We start from the raw sequence: 26,182 nt of genomic DNA, 5'->3' as shown, positions 1-26,182 counted from the left end.
GGGACCTTGAACCTGATAAACTTCAACTGGAACTTAACTCCTGCAATTCGTCTAAACTAAAGCATCTCTCCTTAGAGGAGGCTGTCACCCATTTTAAAAATAAATTTCTTGAAATTGTAGATTTACATGCTCCTGCCCGCCTAAAGCGAACAAAAGGTAAAAATGTACCTTGGCTTTCCAAAGAATCAAGACTAAAAATAACCTGTAGAAATAAACTCTCGGCTACCTGGCGTCATACCAAAGATCCCCATGATCATAATAAATACAGGCATGCAAGGAATGAAACAAAAAGACTTGTCCTACAAGATAAAAAACACTACTATTTTAGGTTACAGATGACTAATCAGAATAATCCTCAAAAATTCTGGGCTGAGATCAACAAGTTACTGTAGCCTGGTAAAACATCGACACCTAGCCCTGCTGCCACCACTAATAAACCCCCAGAAGAAGTTGCAAATAGTTTTAATCATTTCTTTACTGAGACTATTCAAGCTCTTGCCACCCAACTACCTCCAAGTTCCCGTGACGATATTACCACTAACTCTAACAGCCAAAACTAATTCTGCTTTAAGCCTGTGTCAACTTCCTTTATTTGCAGACTGATCAAAAAACTAAAACCCACCACACTCTCTGCTGACCAACTCCCAGCTGAATATCTGCAAATGTCAGCAGATGCCATTGCCTATCCCATCTCTATTTTAATCAACCGCACCATATCCAAAGCCAAAATTCCTAACATCTGGAAAACGTCTTATGTTATTCCATTACATAAACCCTCTACTGAATACTCTAATTACAGGCCCATAGCCATACTTTCTCCACTTGCTAAGATTATGGAGAAATGTATACATAAACAATTTATGCAACACCTAACCCAGAATCACCTTATGGCTGATACCCAGCATGGCTTTCTCCCACATCATAGTACTACCACAGCCCTATGGTCCTTCACTAACACCATTAACAATAACCGCAACAATAATCGCACTTTGTCTGCCCTCTTCTTGGATCTTTCCAAGGCATTTGATATGGTTGATCATCATCTTATGATTAGGACCTGCAAACCCTCTGCCTAGACCCCAAAGCCCTTCTTTGGTTTACATTCTATCTTAATAACAGACAACAGGCTGTCCTCTGGCAGAATAAGCTTTCTAATCTATTACCAAACACTATTGGAGTACCACAAGGCTCCATATTAGGACCACTACTGTTTTCCATCTTTATTAATGACCTGCCTATTATCATACCAAACATCAGCTGTATCCAATACGCTGATGACTCCACTCTGATCATCTCAGCCGTATCTCCCACTGATTTAAAGAAGGATACCCAGTCTACATTCACTGCCATAGAAAACTGGCTCTCCAAGTGTCACCTGCTACTTAATCCCAAAAAACCAAAATGCTCGTATTCCCACCAACCCAAAGGTCTGTACCCTTCTCCTTCACCATAAATGCAAAGGACGGGGCAGTCATTTCCCCTGACCCCAATACAAAATTACTGGGTGTCACTATAGACAATAACTTAAAATTTGACCTCAATGTAAGTCAGACAATCAAGGCCATCAATAAAAAACTTGGGTCACTCTATAGAATCAAAGCCTTCCTCACCCCCCCAGCTAAAATAGCCATTGCTCGCTCGCACCTACTTTCGACACTCCTATATGCCTTCCCCCTTCTAGCAAATATAAGTAAATCTGAACTTAATAGACTAACAACCTGTTATAATCACGTTGCCAGGTTTGCTACAGGCCTTCCATTTAGAACCCACCACTGCATCAACCTCAAACAGCTTGGATGGCTGGAATTTCCTAATCTTGTCAAGTATAACCTGTTGATAATGGCTAACAAAATCCTCTATAACCCAGACAATACTCCAGCCCTTAGAAATTCTATCCTCCCCCATAACAACACACAACTGCTCCGCTCATCTAATAAGCTACAAATACAGACAACTAAAATTAACAATGCTGCTGGCATGGCCCTATTTGCAGATTCTGTAAGTAGAACCTGGAACATACTTCCAGCTGCCATGACCATGCTCTCCTTCATATGCCAATTTAAAGCCACAATTAAACAACATCTGGCATCAAACTGGCTATGCCACTGTGACAAACCTGGCTAAACCAACAACATGTATGTAATTTACTTATCTTTTAGATATTGTTAATTTCTCCTGACTATAACAAGGGTAATTTCTATCTTGTATATGTGTCTATCCAATGTGAGCCTGTGTAACCTTATGAAATATCCTACTTATATAATTGTACCATTTTTAGTCTGAATGTACTTTTATCTGCATTCTGCTCTTTTATCTGCATTTCTATTTTATATTTTCTATCAGTTATATATCTATGCAAGTCAAATACCATATAGGCTTTCCCCAATGGCAATAAAACGCTTTACAACCTCCAAGTACCAGGAATCCAAATAAAACGTATCAGGCAGTTCTTAAACTTCAATAGCTCTTTTATTGAGAACAAAAAACACAGTGAGCGCTTTCGCCGATAGGCTTCATCAGACTATATTATTCAACAGCCTTAAAAACATTTAAAAAGCCCTCCATTGGACATGATTGGTCATTCATAAAAGCAACTCAATGTCATCTTAAAGTGCTAGGTGCCTAATAATACAATATCTGTTTGTTAAAAACAGGTATAATGTGACACAAAAAATAAGATATGCCTAACTTATCATGCTCCAAATATTGTCATAGACAGTAATATACAGATGAGACAAGTTAGAAATATTAATTAAATAATTATCTGCATAACTTCTAAAAATTAATTTATAACAGCATCAAAACATGTCCATTTCTAAATGATGAATAAAGCTATCATAACTTTATCATATTAATGTACAATCAGATTACATAGATTTAATATTGATGCTAATAATTAATAGCTGTTTTTTTAAAAGTCAAGTCAAATATAGTCAAAAGACTTCTTATACACATATACATTTGAGTGCCCTAATCCTAAAAACTAAAAATTAATCATGATGCCGAGTTATATATTGTCTCCAAAACAATAAGACATAAACTCATCTCGGTCTGAATATCCTCCTGCTCTTCAAAAAAGGTTTTATCTGTACCTTATCATTCATACCTGGTGGTACATCAGATCTCAGCCTGATGATCCATTTCGTCTCACATTCTAATGTTCTATTAATAAGATCTCCCCCTCTTATGCCCTGTACTATTGTCTCTATAACATAAAAGCCAAAGGTATGTTCTGTCCCTGTTTCTTTGTAATGTCTGGACAATGCATTGACATCCGAACCTATTCTAATCTGATAATTATGTTCCCTGATTCGTTCTCTAAGGGTACGATTCGTCTTCCCTATATAAAAAGAAGAGCAAGATTTACAGGTAGCCAAATAGACAACATTTCTAGATTCGCAAGTACTATTAGTATGAAAAGAGTATCTGCGTGTTGTCTTTGGATGTACAAACTCTGTGTCCAGACTAATGCAACTGCATTGATTACATTTACCACAGGGTTTGGTGTTCGTAACATTGCTTATAGTTATATCTTTTCTGTGTGTATATTTAGGTTTGCAGAGTATTCTCTTTAAATTCGGGAGATTTCTATATGTCACTTTCGGTTTGGGACCTACTACCTTACTTACTTCCCTATCTGAGAGGAGAATGTCCCAATGCTTATGTAGTGCTTCTACTACTTCAGAACTCATTCTACTAAAAGAAATAGTAGCCCTGACTGTATCCGTGGATGTGTTTATATCCTCTATTCCTTCTTGTTGCTCTAAGAAGTAAGGTCTGGCTTTGTTAGATCTCATTGTATCCACTTCCATTATGAACTCATCGATTTTTCGTTCATCATAACCCCTATCCAGAAACCTCTTCTTGAGGTCTGATACCTCTGCCCTGTAAATCTCCTCACATGGATTCAACCTTGATGCCCTCATAAATTGTCCTTTTAAGATGTTATTAAAGACATATGAGGGATGCATACTTGTCCTGTGTAACAAGTTGTTTCTGTAGCAGTCCTTCCTATGGATGGACGTGTTCAGCAAACCATTCGTTAATCTACTTATTTCTACATCCAGGAACGAGATATTGGTTCTAGAGAAATTTAGAGTAAATCTCAAAAAGTTAGTGGAGGTGTCCAGGTAATCAACAAACCTGTATAGAGAATCTTCATCCCCTAACCAAACTAGGAAGAGGTCATCCACAAACCTACAGTACATCCCTGCATATTGCTTGTATAGGTCATTTTTACACATGAATTTATCTTCCCACATAACCATGACCAGATTGGCGTAGCTATTGGCACAGGGTGTGCCCATAGCTACGCCATCAGTCTGCAGGAATAGATCATTATCAAACACAAAGATATTATTCATTAAAATCGTCTCGAGATACAACGCCACTAAATCAACTTTCTTATTAGTAAACTGTGAATTTAAACGTAGATATTCTAATATGTAGTTAATCCCTACTTCATTAGGGATCACTGTAAAAAGGCTCACCACATCCAAGGTCACTAACAAAAAAGGTTGATCATCTCTTAGTTTCCTTGTGAACGTATAAAGGTCCAGTAGAAACTGCTTACTATCCCTGAGAATCCTGGTATTCTCATTTACTAAAGGTCTTAGAAGATTCTCTGTATATACTGAAAGGGGTTCCGTGACCCAACCCTGACCCGCTACTATCGGTCTCATGGGAGGGTCTGTAGTTGATTTGTGTACCTTCGGAAGCCCTTGAACTACCGGTATAACAGGGTCTTTTACCTTGAAAAATTCATACAGCTCCTTTGTAATATCTGATGACATCAAAAGATCATCTAGCATATAATATACACTGAAGACTTTGTCAGTTACTGTTTGTAGATCTATTCTATGGTAGGAATTGTCATTATCAAGCAGGCTTCTCATCTTGTCATTATAATCCGAAAGGTCCATCAATACAATGGGACCACCTTTGTCAGCTGGTCTAACTACCAGTGACTCATCATTCCTCAGATCAGCTAGTGCTTTCCTTTGGTGATGATTCAAGTTTTGTTTATGTTTAGTGGCCCTTCTACTTTGATGGGTCTCATGTACTTCATTTTCTACCACATTACCAAATACCTCTATTACCGGGTGTAACTGTGGGATGTATGTGCTGTTAGCTCTAAACCTAACAGGTTCTAACCCATGCACCTCCTTACCAAAATCCAGTGTCAGTTGTACTTTCCTGGTGAATAGCTTCATATCAATAACCATATCTGCTACATCACTATTTTTTGTGGGAATAAAACTCAGGCCTTTATTAAGGACCTGCTCCTCATATTTATTTAAAGTTCTGCTGGATAAATTAATAATTAATGAATGGGTCTCTCCCACATTTTCTTCAATGTGGGGCCATGTTGCTCTTCTATCGAGCCTTTCCTCTTCTGCCTGCCTCTGCTTGCAGACCGTCTCCTTCCCAAAAAATTATCCTGAGCTATTGGGAATGGAGTATTGACTTTGCTCATAGTTGCAGAGTTATTAGTATAGTCCTTAGGTCTAACTACTAATCCCTGTGTTGTAGATTTACCATTTATAGGGTTATTTATGCAAATCTGTGATTCCCCTGTTGTCTCCGGGGCTCTCGACCCATTACTATCATCTCCTATACCTATGTTTATCATAGAATTATGGCCTTGTTCCGTGACGGGTGTCTCATTTCCTGCATTTGAATTTGGAGTACCTACTTTTGTAGCCTCATTACCTATATTGTGTACTGGTATTTCTCCTGTAATAACTGATCCAGTCTCCACTACATTCATCTCTCTGTCTACTTCGGGCATATTGTTAGGTTCCTTACGTGTATAACTTCTTGTCGTAGCATTCGTAAGGCTACGCTGTTCAGGGCGGGAATTACTCAGACCTTGTACATTATTAAAACTCTCTCTCGGCCACATAAAAACATGATTATTGCTAAAATCTCGCATGTCTCTAGTTAACTTATGCTTTTTTTGGTCAAACATTCGTTTTTCTAACATCGTAATATCATCTAAAATTTTCTCTAATTTTAATGCATAAACATTTTCAGTATATTTAACCTTAAAATCATCAAACAACTTATTCACCAAATTCACCAAAAGTCTTAACCTGTTTTCTTCAGGTGTATGAAAATCAACAAGAAGTCTCATGTAATTAAAGCTCAACTCAAGGTTGAGCTGTTGCCAGCGATATAGCAACTCAGGAAATTGGTTACCAGACGTGGGCATCTTCAAGATACGAAGCCCACGTGGTACTATTCTTTTGCTTAAACACGCTTCAAAATAATGCCTTTGTACCTGTAATTTCTTTAACTTGGTAAAGGCAGTTTCAAAGTCCTGCAAATCCTTCAAAACGTTTAAGTCCTGCATCACATTGCTGGTATCCACCGCCCCTTCAATGTTCGGTACAAAGTCAAGTAGTTGGTTGTTACCTCCGGTCACACAAACCTGGAACCGATCAGAAAACTTGCTCACCCTCTCCAACAAGGGCGGAATATACGGAAGCTCAATACTGTCATTGTTCTGCATCTCCACGTTCGCCATCCTCCTCGGGTGCTGCTCCGACAGAATATAAAGTATAAAAGCAAAACCAAAGCAGAAAAGCACACCAACGGAGACGGGGATCAGCGTATAAATAAAAAAGTAAAAATGCAAGTCAAATACCATATACGCTTTCCCCAATGGCAATAAAACGCTTTACAACCTCCAAGTACCAGGAATCCAAATAAAACGTATCAGGCAGTTCTTAAACTTCAATAGCTCTTTTATTGAGAACAAAAAACACAGTGAGCGCTTTCGCCGATAGGCTTCATCAGACTATATTATTCAACAGCCTTAAAAACATTTAAAAAGCCCTCCATTGGACATGATTGGTCATTCATAAAAGCAACTCAATGTCATCTTAAAGTGCTAGGTGCCTAATAATACAATATCTGTTTGTTAAAAACAGGTATAATGTGACACAAAAAATAAGATATGCCTAACTTATCATGCTCCAAATATTGTCATAGACAGTAATATACAGATGAGACAAGTTAGAAATATTAATTAAATAATTATCTGCATAACTTCTAAAAATTAATTTATAACAGCATCAAAACATGTCCATTTCTAAATGATGAATAAAGCTATCATAACTTTATCATATTAATGTACAATCAGATTACATAGATTTAATATTGATGCTAATAATCAATAGCTGTTTTTTAAATGTTTTTAAGGCTGTCAAAGAAATGGACATTTAAGAGAGTATGCAGATGGGGTATTTTATTGCTAATTCTACGAATATTAAGATGAGCTATAAGGAGAGAGTCAGATGCTTTATCTGGGTTGTAAGAGGTGGATGGAATGAGTGTTTGGGGACTGGAGCTATCTTTGTTGTAGGGACCAGGGTTGGGGTGAATGTCTCCATCTAATAGGAGATAATGTTTTGGTCTATGTGTGAAGTGTAAAGTTTTAGAGTAGATGTTTAGGGATTTATTGCATTTGGGATAAGTAATGTGGCCTAGTCTGTGATACTTTGGAAGTAAGTAGATAGAAGTTGCTGTGATATTAATGTGGTTGTAGGGGGTTACATGAGTAGTAAGTAAAATATGCTGGAAAGGATGTTGAAAGTCACTGAATATGAGTTGTTCATAGGCAGTTAGTATGTAGGATACAGATAGGAAAGGGATGGTAGTACATAGAAGTAATAGTGGTAGGAATGTAGATATAGGCGGTAGGGCCATAGTTAGAAGGATGGTTTAGAGAAAGTAACAGGACTAGGGAAGAGTAATATAGGTGTAATAGAGTGCGGGTTAGGAGAGAGGAAGGGAAGTAGTATATATATGGTGTATTAGCAAAATAAGGAGTAGTAGTAAAGAGTTTGGGGGTGTGAACAAGGTTAATAAGCAAAGGAGAGGGATAGGGTGTATTTGGGAAGGGGTGTGGCTTGGGAGGTATAAGGCTAGGACTCCTGGGGGTGAGTGGGAAATTGGGGGTAGGGAAGGGAGTGGAGTGAGCCCGCAGGGCGAACGGATTGGGAAGAGCCAAAGGGATAAACAGCTACAGGGAAAAACAATCTATAAGCAAACTGGACAGCAGTAGAGAATGGAAAAAGGTAAGTACAGGGTGAAAAAAAAATCAGAGATGATAGGGTAAAAAGGAGTTTTAGGCAGGAGAAAAACATAGGGAATATGCCTGGGAAGGAGAAAGGTAAGGAAAAAAGGCCCAGGTTCAGTAGAGATAAGTGGGAGAAATAAACTATTTAGAGAGATAGCAGGTTACTACGGTGGTGGTGCTGTGGTAGCGTTGTCACCTCACAGTAAGATGTTGTCCTGTTCGATTCTCAGTTAGAGCGTCTTCTGTGTGGAGACATGCGTGAATGGGCGTACCTTCATTGAAGGTTGTGCGTCAGTGCCAGCAATTCGGCAAGTAAAAATCTACTGCCAATCATTTTCGGACAGGAGTTCCGCTGTGGCGATCCATAATCGGGAAAAGCCAAAAGATACAACAAGAGAGATAGCAAGTTACTAGGATAATAGTGCCACCTAGTGGCGATAGGAGGAAAAGCAAGACTGGTAAGAAGACTTTATTAAGAAACCCTGATAAAGTATTGGAGAGGGAGAGAAAAAACACATAAAAGTAATTTGGGGGGCTACGGATAAAAGTCTTTATTTTAGGCAACCACTGCAATGATACCAATTATAGAGTAAAATCTGTTATGTTTAGGCAAGAGTCTCTTAAGCATGTTTTCTAACTATGTATCCATTTGCTTCAGGCTTCAATGTTGTGAAACCAGTTACCTTTCTTTCAGCAAAAGAAACAAAAACTTGCAGTAAACTGGATTCAGACACATTAATAAGCATGGTAGCTTTATTACAGACTGCACTGATGGGTGGTAATAAATCTCTCATGTCAAGCTATATACTACTACCAGATCATTAGAACTACTTGATGAAGCTTGAGTGTTGTACCCAGGATTGAGTAAGAACTGAAGTAATATTGGCAATTCCCACTGCACTCCTCTCCCTTATGATGTGTAAAACCTATGTCAGGGGTTAAGCGGCTGACAGATACTGTTTTTGGTGGTGACTCCTTCGTAGTTTGGGTGGGGCTTACAGTTACATAATATCCAGCATTAAACATGTTGAGGTCAAAAGTAAGGCCTGCCCCCCATCCACCCATTGTGGCACTGTATGTAGGCAATGCAGGTTTTCCCTCCAATGTCAGCATTGCTGACAGTGCCCTACCCTTTGTCATTGGACTTTACCATATATATTTTGCCATCAGTACTTGCTGACATCAGAAGTGATGCCCTTTCATGCTGAATTATCTGCAAATGAAACCCGTGAAAAGCATAAAGATTACATACCTGTGGCAACAGTGAAATATATGACTTAGATCCCCTCATTATATGTCACATATATAGGGGTTCCTGACACAGGATACCTTATGGTGTAGGATGTTGCAGTTGCAGCCTGGACGTACTTGGAGAGGAGGTATGCAAAGATGTTTTGTTGAATGCATTCATCTCATGTGCAAATATAGCTGTTGTTTCTAACTTGGTGTATCTCATACAGAAACTTGAGTAATCATCACCAGATGTACTCTAATATCCAATCTATTTTCAGGCATGAGACTTCACTCACCCTTCCCAGTCAGGAATATCAGGAAATATTTTCATCTCTTTGAGTTACTAGTGCATGGATGGTGTACCTCTTGTAGAGGCCATGCCCCTGCAAATGTTCCATGCCTTGTTCTTGACTAGTAATGGCATATCGATTACCATTTACTACACCTGTTCTATGGTCTTATTATAGCTGCTCACAGCACTGATGGAACTGCATCACTCCATGACACACCACATCCAGGAATACCTCATCTAGTTTGCCTTTCTGTCTGGATCACATCTGCATAGGCCCTGCCTCAACTGTCTCAGTAGTGCACTGCATCTCTCATGAGCCTATGATAAGACATGTTCACTTATTGGTTACACATGCCAGTCAGTGTGTGTGTGTGTGTGTGTGTGTGTGTGTGTGTGTGTGTGTGTGTGTGTGTGTGTCTGTGAGTGTGCACATGCACATGACTTTCTCTGGTTGGTCCATATGTATGTGCTATGCTCTCTCCCCCACTTGTTGCCAAAGTGGCTGCCCATAGTTGTGTTGCAACAATTCCTCCAATCACATACTAATATCAGCAACAGGCATGTTGTCATTGGCCATAGTTCTGCATCACTGTGTTAACTGTTCATACTGCTCTACACATCCTGTTTTTCATCATCGCTATATAGTCTTGTCTTCAGCTATGTACAGAAATCCTTATTTCCTCTGCACCATCTCATGCTCTTTCTGATTTTGTCATACATCGATAGTTCCATCTATCCATCAATAGTATAACTGAGGGCTGGCAGCAGGCACTTTGGGTCAGAGCCAACTGACACAACTAGTCACCAGGTCTGCATTTCAGCAAGTGGATGATGGTCTCCTTGCTGAAAGTGACATGGATAGCTGACATGTGGACTTAGTGGCCACCTTTCAGAAGGGCTTGAAACTCCTTTGCTGATCATGCTCTGGAGGGGTCCCAGTGCTTAACCAGCATCATGAACATAATCTGGTTACATCTGGGATATGCTTGCAGCTGGATATCAACTTAGAGCCTCTGGAGCTCCTCATGGTGTGGAAACTAAAGTCACCCATATTGCCCTATTTGGCAATCAGAGCAGTACCTTACCATGATGTCAGCCATGGAGGTGACCTATGTATAGGTGGGTTGTCCTCTGATTAGTCTGACATGGCCTCTGTATCCAGCCCTGTCTTCAGATTTCTCCTCCCTGATATCTCATTCCTCATACTTTCTCTCTAGTCTAATCCTTCTTCTTACCAGCTGCCCACCCTCATTATGTCTGTGTATCCCCACTGTCCTCCCCACTTTATATGTCCATAGTGCTCTCTCTATATCTGCATTTAATGTTTGTTTGCATATCTCTGCTAACTTCCGTAATCCCTCTATTCATCCAATAAGAGCTTGATACCTTCTGCAGGCACTGTTCCTCTTTATCTCTCTATCCATATCTATAGCTATATCTATCTATCTATAATTTTTATATATTTTGATCTATCTGCCTGTATATTGTTCAGATATCTATTGATGTGTCTGCCTATCTATAATTATTACCAACAAAGCAGCACACAAAAAATATTAAACATTATTTTTTACAGCAGGTAAGCCCCCTGCACCACCCACACCCCTTACCAAATTTATAACCAGCTGTGAGATTCCCAGTCCCCACTGCACAGGAGTCTCACATACACAGTGGCTAGCTTTAAGAGAACTTATCTATTAAGCTGGCAAAGTAAGGGAAAAGGAACCTCACTATTTCAAACATTCACTCTTATGAACTGCAATTAGTGAATGCTTAAAAGAGTACATACCAAAAGAGCAATCTTTTTAGATCAAATTATTATTTTTTTGTAGGGGGCAAGCTAATTATGTATACCTACTCTGAGATCACACAACAGTGGGGTAAGGGAAAATTCCCAAACCCTACCATAGTGCAGTCTTGTATACAAAGCAGCCCGCAGCCTAAAAACAAGTCTGTAAGAGCATTTGCCCTCATAGACTGCAACCCTGTATATATAAGTGTACGTGTGTGTCTGTGTGTATATTTATTATATATATATCTATACCTATATATATATATATATAGATAGATAGATAGATAGATAAACTTACACTCACACATATACATGTATATATAAAATGGGCACCTCTTCCACAAAATAAGTATGCCTATCTCACTCCTCCACCAATCATTCTGTATGGTTTCCCTTGTGTTTTTTTTTTCATTTGCTTGCTATTGCCCCTTTTCTACTTCTCTTTCACTTTCCTTTCCATTGATATAATGAATTGTGCTTGCACTTTGCTTTCCTGGCCTCTTTGCCCTTCTCACAGTGCATGAATTGCAATAATAGCCATTTGATTGCAAGAGAGGGCATGCAAAACCTAGTAATTGCTTCCTTAACCTTTTTGTGATGTTGATCATATGAGGCTTAATGGTGTGGCCCTTTCTCTTCAGTTCCACAGCACTACTGCTGCCTGTAAAGCAGTCACACCAATTTAATGTTCAGGGCTTTTCTCTGAATACTTGCGCTTTGGCCATTTTGATGCCTGGAAGAACAATTACAGTTGCATCACACTATAGAAATCTTGATATTTAATGCTGCATCCCATCAAAGTGAATGTTTCTGAATTCACATGTCTATTGCTGTTGAGTCACATCTGATTCCTAAAATGACTTAATGAACAGTCATTGCCATCCACAGAGCTTCCCAGGCAAGTACGGAAAAGAAGTAGCTTGCTAGGCCTTTCTTTCATATGACTGTGACACCCGTGCACTGGCCCAGCAATCAAGGATCCTCAATCCTCACCACTAACACCAGTGAGGGGCGTCCATATAGAGAAAGGATAATAAATACACACACAGTAATGTACAATTTTCCTTATGCGCTCACAGAGATCACAGTCAGTCTGGGGCTGGTTTCTCCCTTCCTCTCCAGGTCCCCAATAAGACTCCCCACTGGCACAGCTATAGGGTCCAGATCTCAGCCTAGTGGGCAAGCTAAAACCTCCAGCACCCTCTCTGTCCAACCAGTGCTTTGTGTCCCTGCCCAAGTAGCTGACACACACACACACACTACGAGATAAGAGTTATATACAACCACGCAGACACTCCTAAGGAAGACTGGAACAGGTTCTCCAGCTGTGCCCCTTTTCTGCCCAATCTAAAAGGTAGTACCAGCTGCCACCACCCACTAATATCAGCTACTCAAAGGCCCTTCTGAAAGGCTGTCCAATTATTACTGTGCAATATTATTATCCAAATGGTAGGTGTGACTGAACAGTCAAGGCTTATTAGAGTGACTTGGTACACTATCAATATATACATGCAATGTACTCTAGAGCTTAAATTAACTCTACATAAAAAAGCCACAGTTGAAAGGTTTAAAAATATTTAATAATAAATAATAAAAACACAAGACAATACTTCTTACTACACAGTGCTAGTCACGAATTCAGAGATCACAGAGAAATACTTAAAATAATACCGTAGAAAAGTTCTGACATCAACACAGAAAAATGCAGTCTAATCTTCCTAGTTCCTAGCTATTTCTAAGAGAAAACACAGTTCTAGAATCCTAGTTACATCTAGACACAGGCGGTGCTGAGCTGGATGTTCTAAAGACAAATGCTCTAATGCTCACATTCTTTCTATCCTTAAATTGATAACACAGTACCCCTGATTCATTTCAGATTACATTATTTCTTTCTGGTTCCCAGGCTAACAGAACTCAGAGGTTAATAGCCCTATTGATCTTGCAGATGGTCAGGAAGCCAGGGCAATAAAACAAATTATACATGCAAATTCTAGCCATTAACTCTGGCCTCAAAACAATAGGCAGAATGCCTTTCTCTAGACATCCCAGCTCCGAATTTTGACAAAATGCTTGACTTAGCTTTCTTACAGCAGAGTGCACTGTTGTTACATTTTTGCAGTTCCACATCTAGCTTGTGGCTTATATTAATATTTACAAATGACAGAAATATCTACAGAATTCTATCTGGCTAGTCTGGCAGCCTTTACCTATCTTCACAATGACCAATGCAAGCATATATCTACAAAGAAGTTAGAGCCACTAATCCACCCACCATGTCTTTGAGATATGGGAGGAAACTAGAGTACCCAGAGAAAACCTATACAAACACAAAGAAGACATGCAGACTCCAAACAGCAGGCACCCCTGATGAAAACTGAAGAATCACGAGACAATGCTACTCACTCCATCCCTGTGCCACATTGTTTCTGAATATCCCTCTTAGCATTTATAGGTTCATAGGTGGGTACTAGGCTATCGGCCCAAGGGCCTACGTAAACCTAGTCAAAAAGGCTCCATGGCTTATGCCACCCAAGAAAGTTATTTTCCTGTGCCACTGTTGAGCAGAGACACAGAAGTGATCCCCGGGGTGTATTTCCTATTTCCCATCCACTCATCAAGATTTTTCTTGAGGAGTGCTAATGAAGAATTTTGCTTGACATAGATGGGTAGCTTGTTCCAGAGTATAGGAAGTCTCTGGAACAGGAATCTATCCCTCCAGCATGTCCTGCTTATTGTGGTGACAAGGTTTAGGTCCCTAGAGCATGTAGCTCGGAGGGACTGGGATTTCTTTAGGTGTAGCATGTCCAACAGCTCTGGGTTTGACATAGCTTTATATATAAGGCAGAGATCACCTCGGAGTAGGCAATATGCTATGGAGTAAAGCTGGAGTTTTTTGAGGTGGTCACATTTAAAAAAAGTATCATTACATTTGAATATATGTTCACTCATCATTTGGTAGGGTGGTAATGATCAGTGTTATGGTTTTGTTATTTTTTATTAGTTTAGTCTTATTTAGTGTTGATTTTTATATATGGGATAATTTATATTGAAGCCATTTTCCAAAATGGATGTCTGTATTCCTGATTTTCTTTTCTTTTCTTTTGTCTGTTTATTTTATCTTTTTATCATATATTTGTATAAGTCACACTTTCAGGGTTTCAAATTATGTGGAGGAACATGTTCTTTTTCTGTTGTTTAAATGTGTATTTTTTTGCATCTGCAGTCTGTGAAGTTTATTTTTTTTTCTCTTGCTGTCAAATGAACTTCATTCTTTGAGTTTCATTCCCTTCAAATTAATGCCTGCTAATTCCTTACCCTTACCCTGCCCTTTACTTTAGAAAAAAAATTCTGCAACAGTGCCACTACACAACCCTGTGTCAGACACACAGCACATACAACAGAAACATGCACAATGCTAAATGCATCCCCCTTCCTTAGCCCTTACTCTCACTCTAACCCACAAGCACTCCCACCCCCCAGTTCTGAATCTTTCAGTATATCCGAAAGTTTCTGCATTTGTTCCCTTAGCCTGCAGCTACCATACCATCATGTACTTGATCATCTGTCTTTAAGTATCTAACATTGTCGATGAATGGAACACTTGAGCAGATTTTCCAGGCAATCATTATGTTGTTAAGCTGATTATTCCAGAGTGAATGACACCTATACACATATATGTATATACATATATACACAGACACAGACACACACACAGACACACACACAGACACACACACACACACACACACACACACACACACACACACACACACACACACACATACACGCACACACATACATACATATATATATTTACATTTACACCTACATGTTTCTACGTATGTGTGTGTGTGTGTGTGTGTGTGTATATATATATATATATATATATATATATATATATATATATATATATATATATATATATATATATATATATATATATATATGGGTCTATTTCATATGACTGAAAGTTCATATGGTTGACAACCATTTGACACCAAAACAATGAAACCTCAAAACACTGAAAGCTCATATGATCGACAACTCATATATTTGACACATGAAATCCAAAGCATTATGCCCTTTCCCCACTGTAGCTCGACCCTGGAGTAGGAATAAATAGTTGGGGTGACGCCATCCACATATGTCATAAATTTTAAACATACATAGGGATACTTTTAATTGAATTGACTATATTCATGTAAATAATGTGGGAGGAATATGCCCCCCACACCCCCCCAACTATTTATTACTACTTCAGGGTCGCGCTACAGTGATGAAAGGGCATAATGCTTTGATTTCATGTGTCAACCATATGAGTTATCAATCATATGAGCTTTCAGTATTTTGAACTTTCAGTGTTTTGGTGTCAGTGTTTTGGTTGTCGATCATATGAGCTGTCGAACATATGAAGTAGACCCATATATATATATATATATATATATATATATATATATATATACACACACACACACACACACACACATATATATATATATATATATATATATATATATATATATATATATATATATATATAAGTGTGGTATGATAAATAGCATATACATGTGCAGTTTGGGGGTTCACCATTTCTCCTGTGCTACACCTTTTAGGTGTGGCAGGAAAATCTATCATCTGGCAAACAGTAGCATAGCAAGGATGGGGCAAATGAAGCAATTGCTCTGGCGCAAAGTGTTAGGGGTGCAATTGAGAGGCTAGCTTTCAGTTTTTCTGTACTGAAATATCGGTCAACAAAGGCATTTAGTTAAATTCATCCAGCCATCCATAACTCCTTTTTCCCATTTTTGTACATGAGGTCAGGGTGTCACTTCAGCAGTTTGGTTTGGCATGATTGGCTGAAGTAGTGTAGGAATCCAATTGGCTTCCTACAGTTATATCAGAAGACATTTTGTTATTTTTTTCCTCTTTACTTTACCTGAGAGTAGGTGGGGTGTAGACTTGGTGGTGCATGATTGGCTGTATTAGTTATATCCAAAGACTTTGTTTTTTTAGATTTAACTAGAGCTGAGTGTTTGTGTGTGGATCTGTTGGCGCATGATTGATTGAATTACGAGGGGATGACAGCTGGCTTTTTGCAGTAAGCTAATGTATTTTTATTTTTGGCTCTTTGCTTTAAGAGCTGACAGAATCAAGTGCAAGTTCTTCAAAAGCTCACATGGAGAGTGAAAAGGTACAGATTTCACAATGAGGGCACCCATACTGAGAAATGAATCGCAGAATGAAGAGCTGAAATGCAGCACTGTTAAATGCTGCATCACTATGCGAACCACATTTGGTTATATTTATCATAATTCAGTGGATATTGTTTAGCTACCTCCAAAATGTGGTCTCTGTTATGCTATAAGATTGTCAGGAGCTTTAATGATAGGGTTTAGGAATGTATTAATGATGTAAAGAACGTTATGATATTAATGACTTAGCAGAGATATGTGTGAGGATATGCTAACTTTTAGATTCAAAATGTTACAAACAGTGGCAAGTAGTATGCATCTATGTAACAGTAAATCATGAAATTAAGAAATGTAACTCACATACACTTTTACAAACTATTAAGCAAGATGTGTCAAGTAAGTCATTTCTTGATAAGTTAATCCTGAAGAGCAAAACATTAGCACAGTAAATAACATTAGTGTAATTTCAGCATCTTCCTTAGTTGTAAAAGGGATGATGTGCTTATCATGTACAACACCAAGTCACTCCAGCCCAGTTATCATGTACAACACCAAGTCTCTCCAGCCCAGTTATCATGTACAACACCACGTCTCTTCAGACCAGTTATCATGTACAACACCAAGTCTCTCCAGCCCAGTTATGTATAATACCAAGTCTCTCCAGCACAGTTATCATGTACAACACCAAGTCTCTCCAGCCCAGTTATCATGTACAACACCAAGTCTCTCCAGCCCAGTTATCATGTACAACACCAAGTCTCTCCAGCCCAGTTATCATGTACAACACCAAGTCTCTTCAGCCCAGTTATCATGTACAACACCAAGTCTCTCCAGCCCAGTTATCATGTACAATACCAAGTCTCTCCAGCCCAGTTATCATGTAAAACACCAAGTCTCTCCAGCCCAGTTATCATGTAAAACACCAAGTCTCTCCAGCCCAGTTATCATGTACAACACCAAGTCTCTCCAGCACAGTTATCATGTACAATACCAAGTCTCTCCAGCCCAGTTATCATGTAAAACACCAAGTCTCTCCAGCCCAGTTATCATGTAAAACACCAAGTCTCTCCAGCCCAGTTATCATGTACAACACCAAGTCTCTCCAGCACAGTTATCATGTACAATACCAAGTCTCTCCAGCCCAGTTATCATGTAAAACACCAAGTCTCTCCAGCCGAGTTATCATGTAAAACACCAAGTCTCTCCAGCCCAGTTATCATGTACAACACCAAGTCCCTCCAGCACAGTTATCATGTAAAACACCAAGTCTCTCCAGCCCAGTTATCATGTAAAACACCAAGTCTCTCCAGCACAGTTGTCATGTACAATACCAAGTCTCTCCAGCCCAGTTATCATGTACAACACCAAGTCTCTCCAGCACAGTTATCATGTACAACACCAAGTCTCTCCAGCCCAGTTATCATGTACAACACCAAGTCTCTCCAGCACAGTTATCATGTAAAACACCAAGTCTCTCCAGCCCAGTTATCATGTACAACACCAAGTCTCTTCAGCCCAGTTATCATGTACAACACCAAGTCTCTCCAGCCCAGTTATCATGTACAATACCAAGTCTCTCCAGCCCAGTTATCATGTAAAACACCAAGTCTCTCCAGCCCAGTTATCATGTAAAACACCAAGTCTCTCCAGCCCAGTTATCATGTACAACACCAAGTCTCTCCAGCACAGTTATCATGTACAATACCAAGTCTCTCCAGCCCAGTTATCATGTAAAACACCAAGTCTCTCCAGCCCAGTTATCATGTAAAACACCAAGTCTCTCCAGCCCAGTTATCATGTACAACACCAAGTCTCTCCAGCACAGTTATCATGTACAACACCAAGTCTCTCCAGCACAGTTATCATGTACAATACCAAGTCTCTCCAGCCCAGTTATCATGTAAAACACCAAGTCTCTCCAGCCCAGTTGTCATGTACAATACCAAGTCTCTCCAGCCCAGTTATCATGTACAACACCAAGTCTCTCCAGCCCAGTTATCATGTACAATACCAAGTCTCTCCAGCACAGTTATCATGTACAACACCAAGTCTCTCCAGCCCAGTTATCATGTACAACACCAAGTCTCTCCAGCCCAGTTATCATGTACAACACCAGGTCTCTTCAGACCAGTTATCATGTACAATACCAAGTCTCTCCAGCACAGTTATCATGTACAATACCAAGTCTCTCCAGCCCAGTTATCATGTACAACACCAAGTCTCTCCAGCCCAGTTATCATGTACAATACCAAGTCTCTCCAGCACAGTTATCATGTACAATACCAAGTCTCTCCAGCACAGTTATCATGTACAACACCAAGTCTCTCCAGCCCAGTTATCATGTACAACACCAAGTCTCTCCAGCCCAGTTATCATGTAAAACACCAAGTCTCTCCAGCCCAGTTATGTATAATACCAAGTCGGCACAGGGCGACACAGTGGTGCAGCGGTTAACGTTGTCACCTCACAGCAAGAGGTTCTCTGGTTCGATTCTTGGCTGGGGTGCCTTCTGTCTGGAGTTTGCATGTTCTCAGTGTGTTTGCGTGGGTTTCCTCCGGGTACTCCGGTTTCCTCCCACATTCCAAAGACATGCATCTGGTGCATTTCTCCCCAGGCCTCCACTGAAAACAGGCTCTGTGGAACCTAGTCGGACATTCCCGGTCAACAAATAATAAATAAATAAATAAATGAAAGTGTCTTCAGCCCAGTTGTCATGTACAACACCAAGTCTCTCCAGCACAGTTATCATGTACAACACCACGTCTCTTCAACCCAGTTATCATGTACAACACCAAGTCTCTCCAGCCCAGTTATCATGTACAACACCAAGTCTCTCCAGCACAGTTATCATGTACAACACCATGTCTCTGCAGCACAGTTATCATGTACAACACCAGGTCTCTTCAGACCAGTTATCATGTACAACACCAAGTCTCTTCAGCCCAGTTATCATGTACAACACCAAGTCTCTCCAGCCCAGTTATCATGTACAACACCAAGTCTCTCCAGCCCAGTTATCATGTACAATACCAAGTCTCTCCAGCCCAGTTATCATGTAAAACACCAAGTCTCTCCAGCCCAGTTATCATGTAAAACACCAAGTCTCTCCAGCCCAGTTATCATGTATAACACCAAGTCTCTCCAGCACAGTTATCATGTACAACACCAAGTCTCTCCAGCCCAGTTATCATGTACAACACCAAGTCTCTTCAGCACAGTTATCATGTACAACACCAAGTCTCTTCAGCACAGTTATCATGTACAACACCAAGTCTGTTCAGCCCAGTTGTCATGTACAACACCAAGTCTCTCCAGGCCAGTTATCATGTACAACACCAAGTCTCTCCAGCCCAGTTATCATGTACAACACCATGTCTCTGCAGCACAGTTTTCATGTACAATACCAAGTCTCTCCAGCCCAGTTATCATGTACAACACCAAGTCTCTTCAGCCCAGTTATCATGTACAACACCAAGTCTCTCCAGCCCAGTTATCATGTACAACACCATGTCTCTGCAGCACAGTTATCATGTACAACACCACGTCTCTTCAGACCAGTTATCATGTACAACACCAAGTCTCTCCAGGCCAGTTATCATGTACAACACCAAGTCTCTCCAGCCCAGTTATCATGTACAACACCAAGTCTCTTCAGCCCAGTTATCATGTACAACACCACGTCTCTTCAGACCAGTTATCATGTACAACACCAAGTCTCTCCAGCACAGTTATCATGTAAAACACCAAGTCTCTCCAGCCCAGTTATCATGTACAACACCAAGTCTCTCCAGCTCAGTTATCATGTACAACACCAAGTCTGTTCAGCCCAGTTGTCATGTACAACACCAAGTCTCTCCAGGCCAGTTATCATGTACAACACCAAGTCTCTCCAGCCCAGTTATCATGTACAACACCATGTCTCTGCAGCACAGTTATCATGTACAACACCAAGTCTCTCCAGCACAGTTATCATGTACAACACCAAGTCTCTCCAGCCCAGTTATCATGTACAACACCAGGTCTCTCCAGCCCAGTTATCATGTACAACACCATGTCTCTGCAGCACAGTTATCATGTACAACACCAAGTCTCTCCAGCACAGTTATCATGTACAACACCAAGTCTCTCCAGCACAGTTATCATGTACAACACCAAGTCTGTTCAGCCCAGTTGTCATGTACAACACCAAGTCTCTCCAGCACAGTTATCATGTACAACACCAAGTCTCTCCAGCTCAGTTATCATGTACAACACCAAGTCTCTCCAGCACAGTTATCATGTACAACACCAAGTCTGTTCAGCCCAGTTGTCATGTACAACACCAAGTCTCTCCAGCACAGTTATCATGTATAACACCAAGTCTCTCCAGCCCAGTTATCATGTACAACACCAAGTCTCTCCAGCACAGTTATCATGTACAACACCAAGTCCCTTCAGCCCAGTTATCATGTACAACACCAAGTCTCTTCAGCCCAGTTGTCATGTACAACACCAAGTCTCTTCAGCCCAGTTGTCATGTACAACACCAAGTCTCTCCAGCCCAGTTATCATGTACAACACCAAGTCTCTTCAGCCCACTTGTACCACTCCCCACCTGGGGAGTGTGGCCCTCACATTTAAGGTTTTGACTCTGTGTGTGTGTTTTGTTTATCTTTATCTTCCTGCTTCTGGTTTCACATTATACATCCTCATTCTTATGTGCCTTTATCTTGCTAGCTATACTTTTGATCCATTTGCAGGTTTATGTTAAACCTCCTTATTTGTAAGATGTGACTTTGACTGTTATGGGAATGGGGACCATTCATGTTTTAGTCTTGCTGTTTTAAGTATCTGGATAAATAGTTTCAGCTATTCTTACAAATCAGTGTTTAGTAAAGTATTCTTTTTTACAATCTGCATTAACTATTTATAAATAGTAAAAGACAAAACAGAGTTCAAGAAATTCGGTGAATGGATTCCAAAACATTATTGCCCCAGTTTTGCGACTTTTGGCATACTTGAATTAAGAGTAATAGACTCAGCAAAAGCTGATCCACTTGTGTTTTTGTTGAAAACAGTATATAAATCCAAAATTCTGCTCATACCCAGGTCATACTCACATTGTAATGTTAAGCTGTTTGTGTTCTTAATGTGTTAAACTATTAACAGTCCTTGAGGTTCCCGATGCATTTGTGTAGCTTCCTTTGAATGCCATGGGCATTGTGATCAAACAGTCCCATCTTCTGCTCTGTTTCTTTTGCCTGAAAACATCTTCCATATCAGAAACATTTTAAATAATTGCTGTCTTTTGCACTTATGTTTCAAATCCATTGGAAGAAATATATGCCAGCTTTTCAATATATTGTTTTGTCTTGTATTTCAGATTGTTCAACAATGAAGTCCTAATGTGTAATATGTAACAAACTTGTACTTGTTTAAAACAGAAATTTGAGTGGCCTATTGAAGGGTCTCTGATTTCAAACAGCCCAACAATGAAGAAACCATATAGCAAGAAAACTGAATATGTACCTGCAAAACTAAAAGTTTTAAGGAACGGCGATTATGATCTTTCCAGAGCTACCATCATCATTGGACCAGACATCACAAATATGCTGGATAAACAGTAAGACAAATGAAACATTAGAAAAATAATTAGACTGCCAGTGATACTAATGTGGAGCAAAGACATATTTATTTGTTTTTCTAATCTCTTATAATTCAATGTTGAATATATGCAAAGAATGAAATAATATTTAGACAGGATATGACTTACACAATTAAATTAGGTCAGTATTTCTTTAATGTCAGTTTTAAGTTAATCAAAAAGTAATTGGATTTAATATTTAAAATGCTTTTAAAATATAAGTTACCATCATGCCTTTTGTGCAGTTCTGCATCGTACCATGTCTGTACATATCAGTGTAATGTCTTAAAACAATTGAAATTCCAGGATCCTGCAAGCTATTTCATGCTGGAACCTGCAGACATTTCAGTTCTGTAAAGGCCCACTGCACCAGCTCAGTTTATTATTGCATTCCTCAAAATATACTCCATCTGTCTGTTAAAAATTACTCTGAACAGTTTACTTGCCAAGCCAACATAAGGAGTATGCCATTTTCTAAAGAACTACTTGCATTGCAACATTTCTGACGCTGGCCTAGCAATTGCTGCATTTTCTTTTTCTCCTTACAAAATGCTTTTACCTGTCATTTATTCAGATACTCCTCTTATTTTGTTAAGTTTTCTCAACCCCTTACCAAGCAAGCTATGCTACATTATTCTTCATTGTTACACGTTTAAAACACCGTAATTTGCTCACACTCATTAACAAGACTTACATCTTAACAGTAAACATTTTCATCTATGTTATGTGTTGTTTAGCTCTGTATGAAGGATCCTTCCTATCCATTTAAAAATTCTGCATGGACACCCATGCATCTCAGCCTCACGAGTTAGATTTATTTTTCCCACATGGTTTCTACCATCCTGAATGACCACTGTGCCATGTTATTTAAGACAGCTAATTTTTCCAGTCCTTACCTACTCATCACCTTTCAGTGCTAGTTAACATCATAGATTTGTATTTTGTTTACTGCCAAAGGAGACCTTTGAGAATATCATTCATATCACACAATACTGATGGGGGAGGGCTATCCCCCATTAGAGTTTCTCCACATATCTGCAGTGAATTACCTATCCAGTCATCCAGTCGAGTTTTAAAGGTTGCTAAGGAAGTATTCTAATAGGTAAGGCAGTTTATTGCAGAAACAGGGGATATATTTTGTTAGGCATCTGTCATGCCCATTTTGTGGTGTAGATGTGACAGTGTAAGTTTAGGTTTCATGAATGGGTGTTTGTTTTACCACTGGTTCTGTTTAGATGATGGAGGTGAAAGAGTATTTCATCATTCATAGCACAGAGGGCTAAGTGGATATCACACCTCAGGAATCTGTATGACAGTGAGTAGAGGGACAAGGCTTTTATTCTACCAGAGAAACTAAGGATACTAAGACATGAGATATTTTTGGTGAGAAAACATTGATGTCTTGCAAGCTGGTTTAGGTACTTAAGAAGGTGCATGCTAAAGAGTGTATTATATTCAATGAAGGGTCTAATAAGGGATATATAAAATGTGACTCTAACTTCTTTGGACCTTGAGGAGATACCACAAGGCTAGGTTGTGCAAGGCATTAAGATTTTCTAACCACCACAGACACACACTGCCCAAAGGAGAGTCTGTTATCAACAGATGGATAATCCCTTGATATTGAATTTTATGTCATAGAAATATATACCAAAGAGGAGGAGACCCAGGAGAGAACCTTGTGGAGCACCACTGGAGACATTTTTTTCTGTGTACAACAGATATGTCTGATCTTAACACTATAAGTTCTGTGAAACAGCTACTTACAAATCCACCAAACTTTGCATGGGTTAGTGTTGATTTAGAAGAGTTTGTTAATAATCCTACTACAAGGAAATGTAGCAAAGGCCTTGACAAGGTCCAGATAAGCAGTAGACTTATATGCTCTTTATCCATGTAACTCTTTCATATAACTCACCCAGGGTGAGCAGTCATGACCTGCCTTTCGCAAAGCCAAAGGCTGATGTTACTGCAGGGATATAAGGATACAGATCTTGTTTATTTGTTCAGCTATAATACATTCCATAGCCTTACAAATGATACTATCAAGACTAACAGTCTGTAAAACTGCCAAGGCCAGTAAAGGGGTAAACTTTATGCAAGGGCAACAGAACTGACATTTTATAGACCTCAGAGACATAACCATTGGAGAGATTCTGGTGGGAGAGCTGATGAAAGTTTTGCTAGGATAGGTTTTATGTCTCCAAGATGACATCCAGGGATGTTGACAGGATCAATGGAATTAGTGTTATTAATTCTGGAAACTGCCAAAAAAACCTGGTTCAAATTGATCATATGTGGAGTATGTGAGAGGTTAATGGAGGAAACACAGGGGCAGGAAGGTGGAAAGAAGTTGAGAGAGAATTTGTCCACAAGATTGTTAACAATGTCCTTAGGGTCAGAGAAGGAGGTACCATTGAAGTACAGAATTGTATGTTACTTCTCAGCTTCATAATATTGCTGAACAACGCCTTATGGTTGTCTTAAATTAGTGCAATCTTAAGGGCATAGTTGGCCTTACATTTCCTAGAGGTAAGTTTGAGAAATGTACTTACCAGTTTTAAATCTCTTTTATAATGTTGAAGTGGGCATACAGTGATGGCCAAGAGCATTTATTTTTTATTATAGAGTTTGTTGATGTGGTAGTTCCACATTTGGGTTTTTAACTAATCTTGCCAATCTGTATATTCCAGTTTGGTACTGAAGTCTCAGTGCATCTATCCCAGGGGGAGTAACATTCACAGTGGAAAGCAGCAGCCTCAATTCCTAGGTTAGCTAGGGAGTTATACCATTTGTGATTATCCACAAGATCTGTAAATAATAAGGTTTTAGAATAATCCCTGAATGTAGAGGAGTTATTGGGGCCATAAAGCATGTTTTCATAGAGAAGATTACAGCAAGATGGTTAGGTTTGCTATGGAGGGGATAACATGTGGGGTAGTGTAATTGGGAGAAATTATTGTAATGATAATATCAAGAAAATGAACACCTCTGGTTAGTAGGGAAAACATTTGATGGCGAGTATTGGCATTTAGAAAGTCCAAAAAAATTTATGAGCACATTTCTTGTTGGTAGTAAGTGTTTGCCAGTTAATATGCCGCCATAAGAAAGGTATTAGTTTTGACTATTAACCTTTTAACTGGTTATGGTATTCTGCAGACAGTGATGAGGATCTATAATTATCTGTAATGTGATAATTTTATTGATTATAACTAGAACTTCAACCATTTCCAGATTTGTTTCATGTGAAATCTAGTGGGAGACAGTGGGGTTACAAATAAAAACAGCACTCCCCAACAATTGCCCGTGGATCTAAATGCAAGATAGGTATTTTAATCTGGAATGAAGGGAGTTCTTTCACTAGAATGGAGCCATGTTTCTGGATTATACAATGCATTCATCAGTGCTACCATGATTTTATGCAGACTAGAGCTTGTTATGTTGGTATGAATATCCAGTGAACTCTGCCTAAAAAAAGCACTCTGGGGAAAACTTCATTTAACTTATTCCACTAAAAATAATTAATATAAAGAAACATATTTTGTTGCCTTCCTCTCAGACCTTCCATATTTCATTTCAGGATAGCAGATCATCATGCCAAAATACTCAGTACTCCAGTGTCTGACTACCCTCACCCAATCCTGCTATAATATAGTGGGATATCCTCAGGCATTCAATCATAACCAATATGTTATGTTTTTGAGCTGTGCATATTAAGAAATTCATCATTAGAGCAAAGCTTGACAGATAAATTTCTTGATGTCTCTGTTGAGAATACATAACAATGAGGTTTATGATCAGAAAGACCATGTCATAATTTTTCTAGTGCATGGAGCTTAACAGGCTTCCATGTAGTACAAAAGTTAGAAAATAAAGGCAGGAGTATTAAGTGTTTTAAAGCTTTGAAGACTATAAGCTATAGTACACTTAACCTCTGTTAAACAGACAACTGCCACCACAGAACAGC

At 39.3% G+C, this 26,182-nt stretch overlaps 1 protein-coding gene across 1 annotated transcript in view; it reads left to right on the top strand.

Annotated features, from left to right (window-relative positions):
* Positions 1 to 22,198, top strand: part of LOC122791428 (doublecortin domain-containing protein 1-like) — an 834,996-nt gene extending 812,798 nt beyond the window's left edge. Inside the window, exon 5 of the mRNA XM_044059169.1 lies at positions 22,016 to 22,198. Coding sequence (XP_043915104.1) covers positions 22,016 to 22,198 — 183 coding nt within the window. The remainder of the gene's footprint in view (positions 1 to 22,015) is intronic.
* Positions 22,199 to 26,182: the final 3,984 nt, after the last annotated feature.

This window comes from Protopterus annectens, chromosome 17.part0 (genome assembly GCF_019279795.1).
Source record: "Protopterus annectens isolate FY-2018-M chromosome 17.part0, PAN1.0, whole genome shotgun sequence".
Classification (NCBI taxonomy): domain Eukaryota; kingdom Metazoa; phylum Chordata; order Ceratodontiformes; family Protopteridae; genus Protopterus; species Protopterus annectens.
The sequence above is the reverse complement of the archived record's forward strand: the minus strand, read 5'-3'. Positions and strand labels throughout refer to the sequence as shown.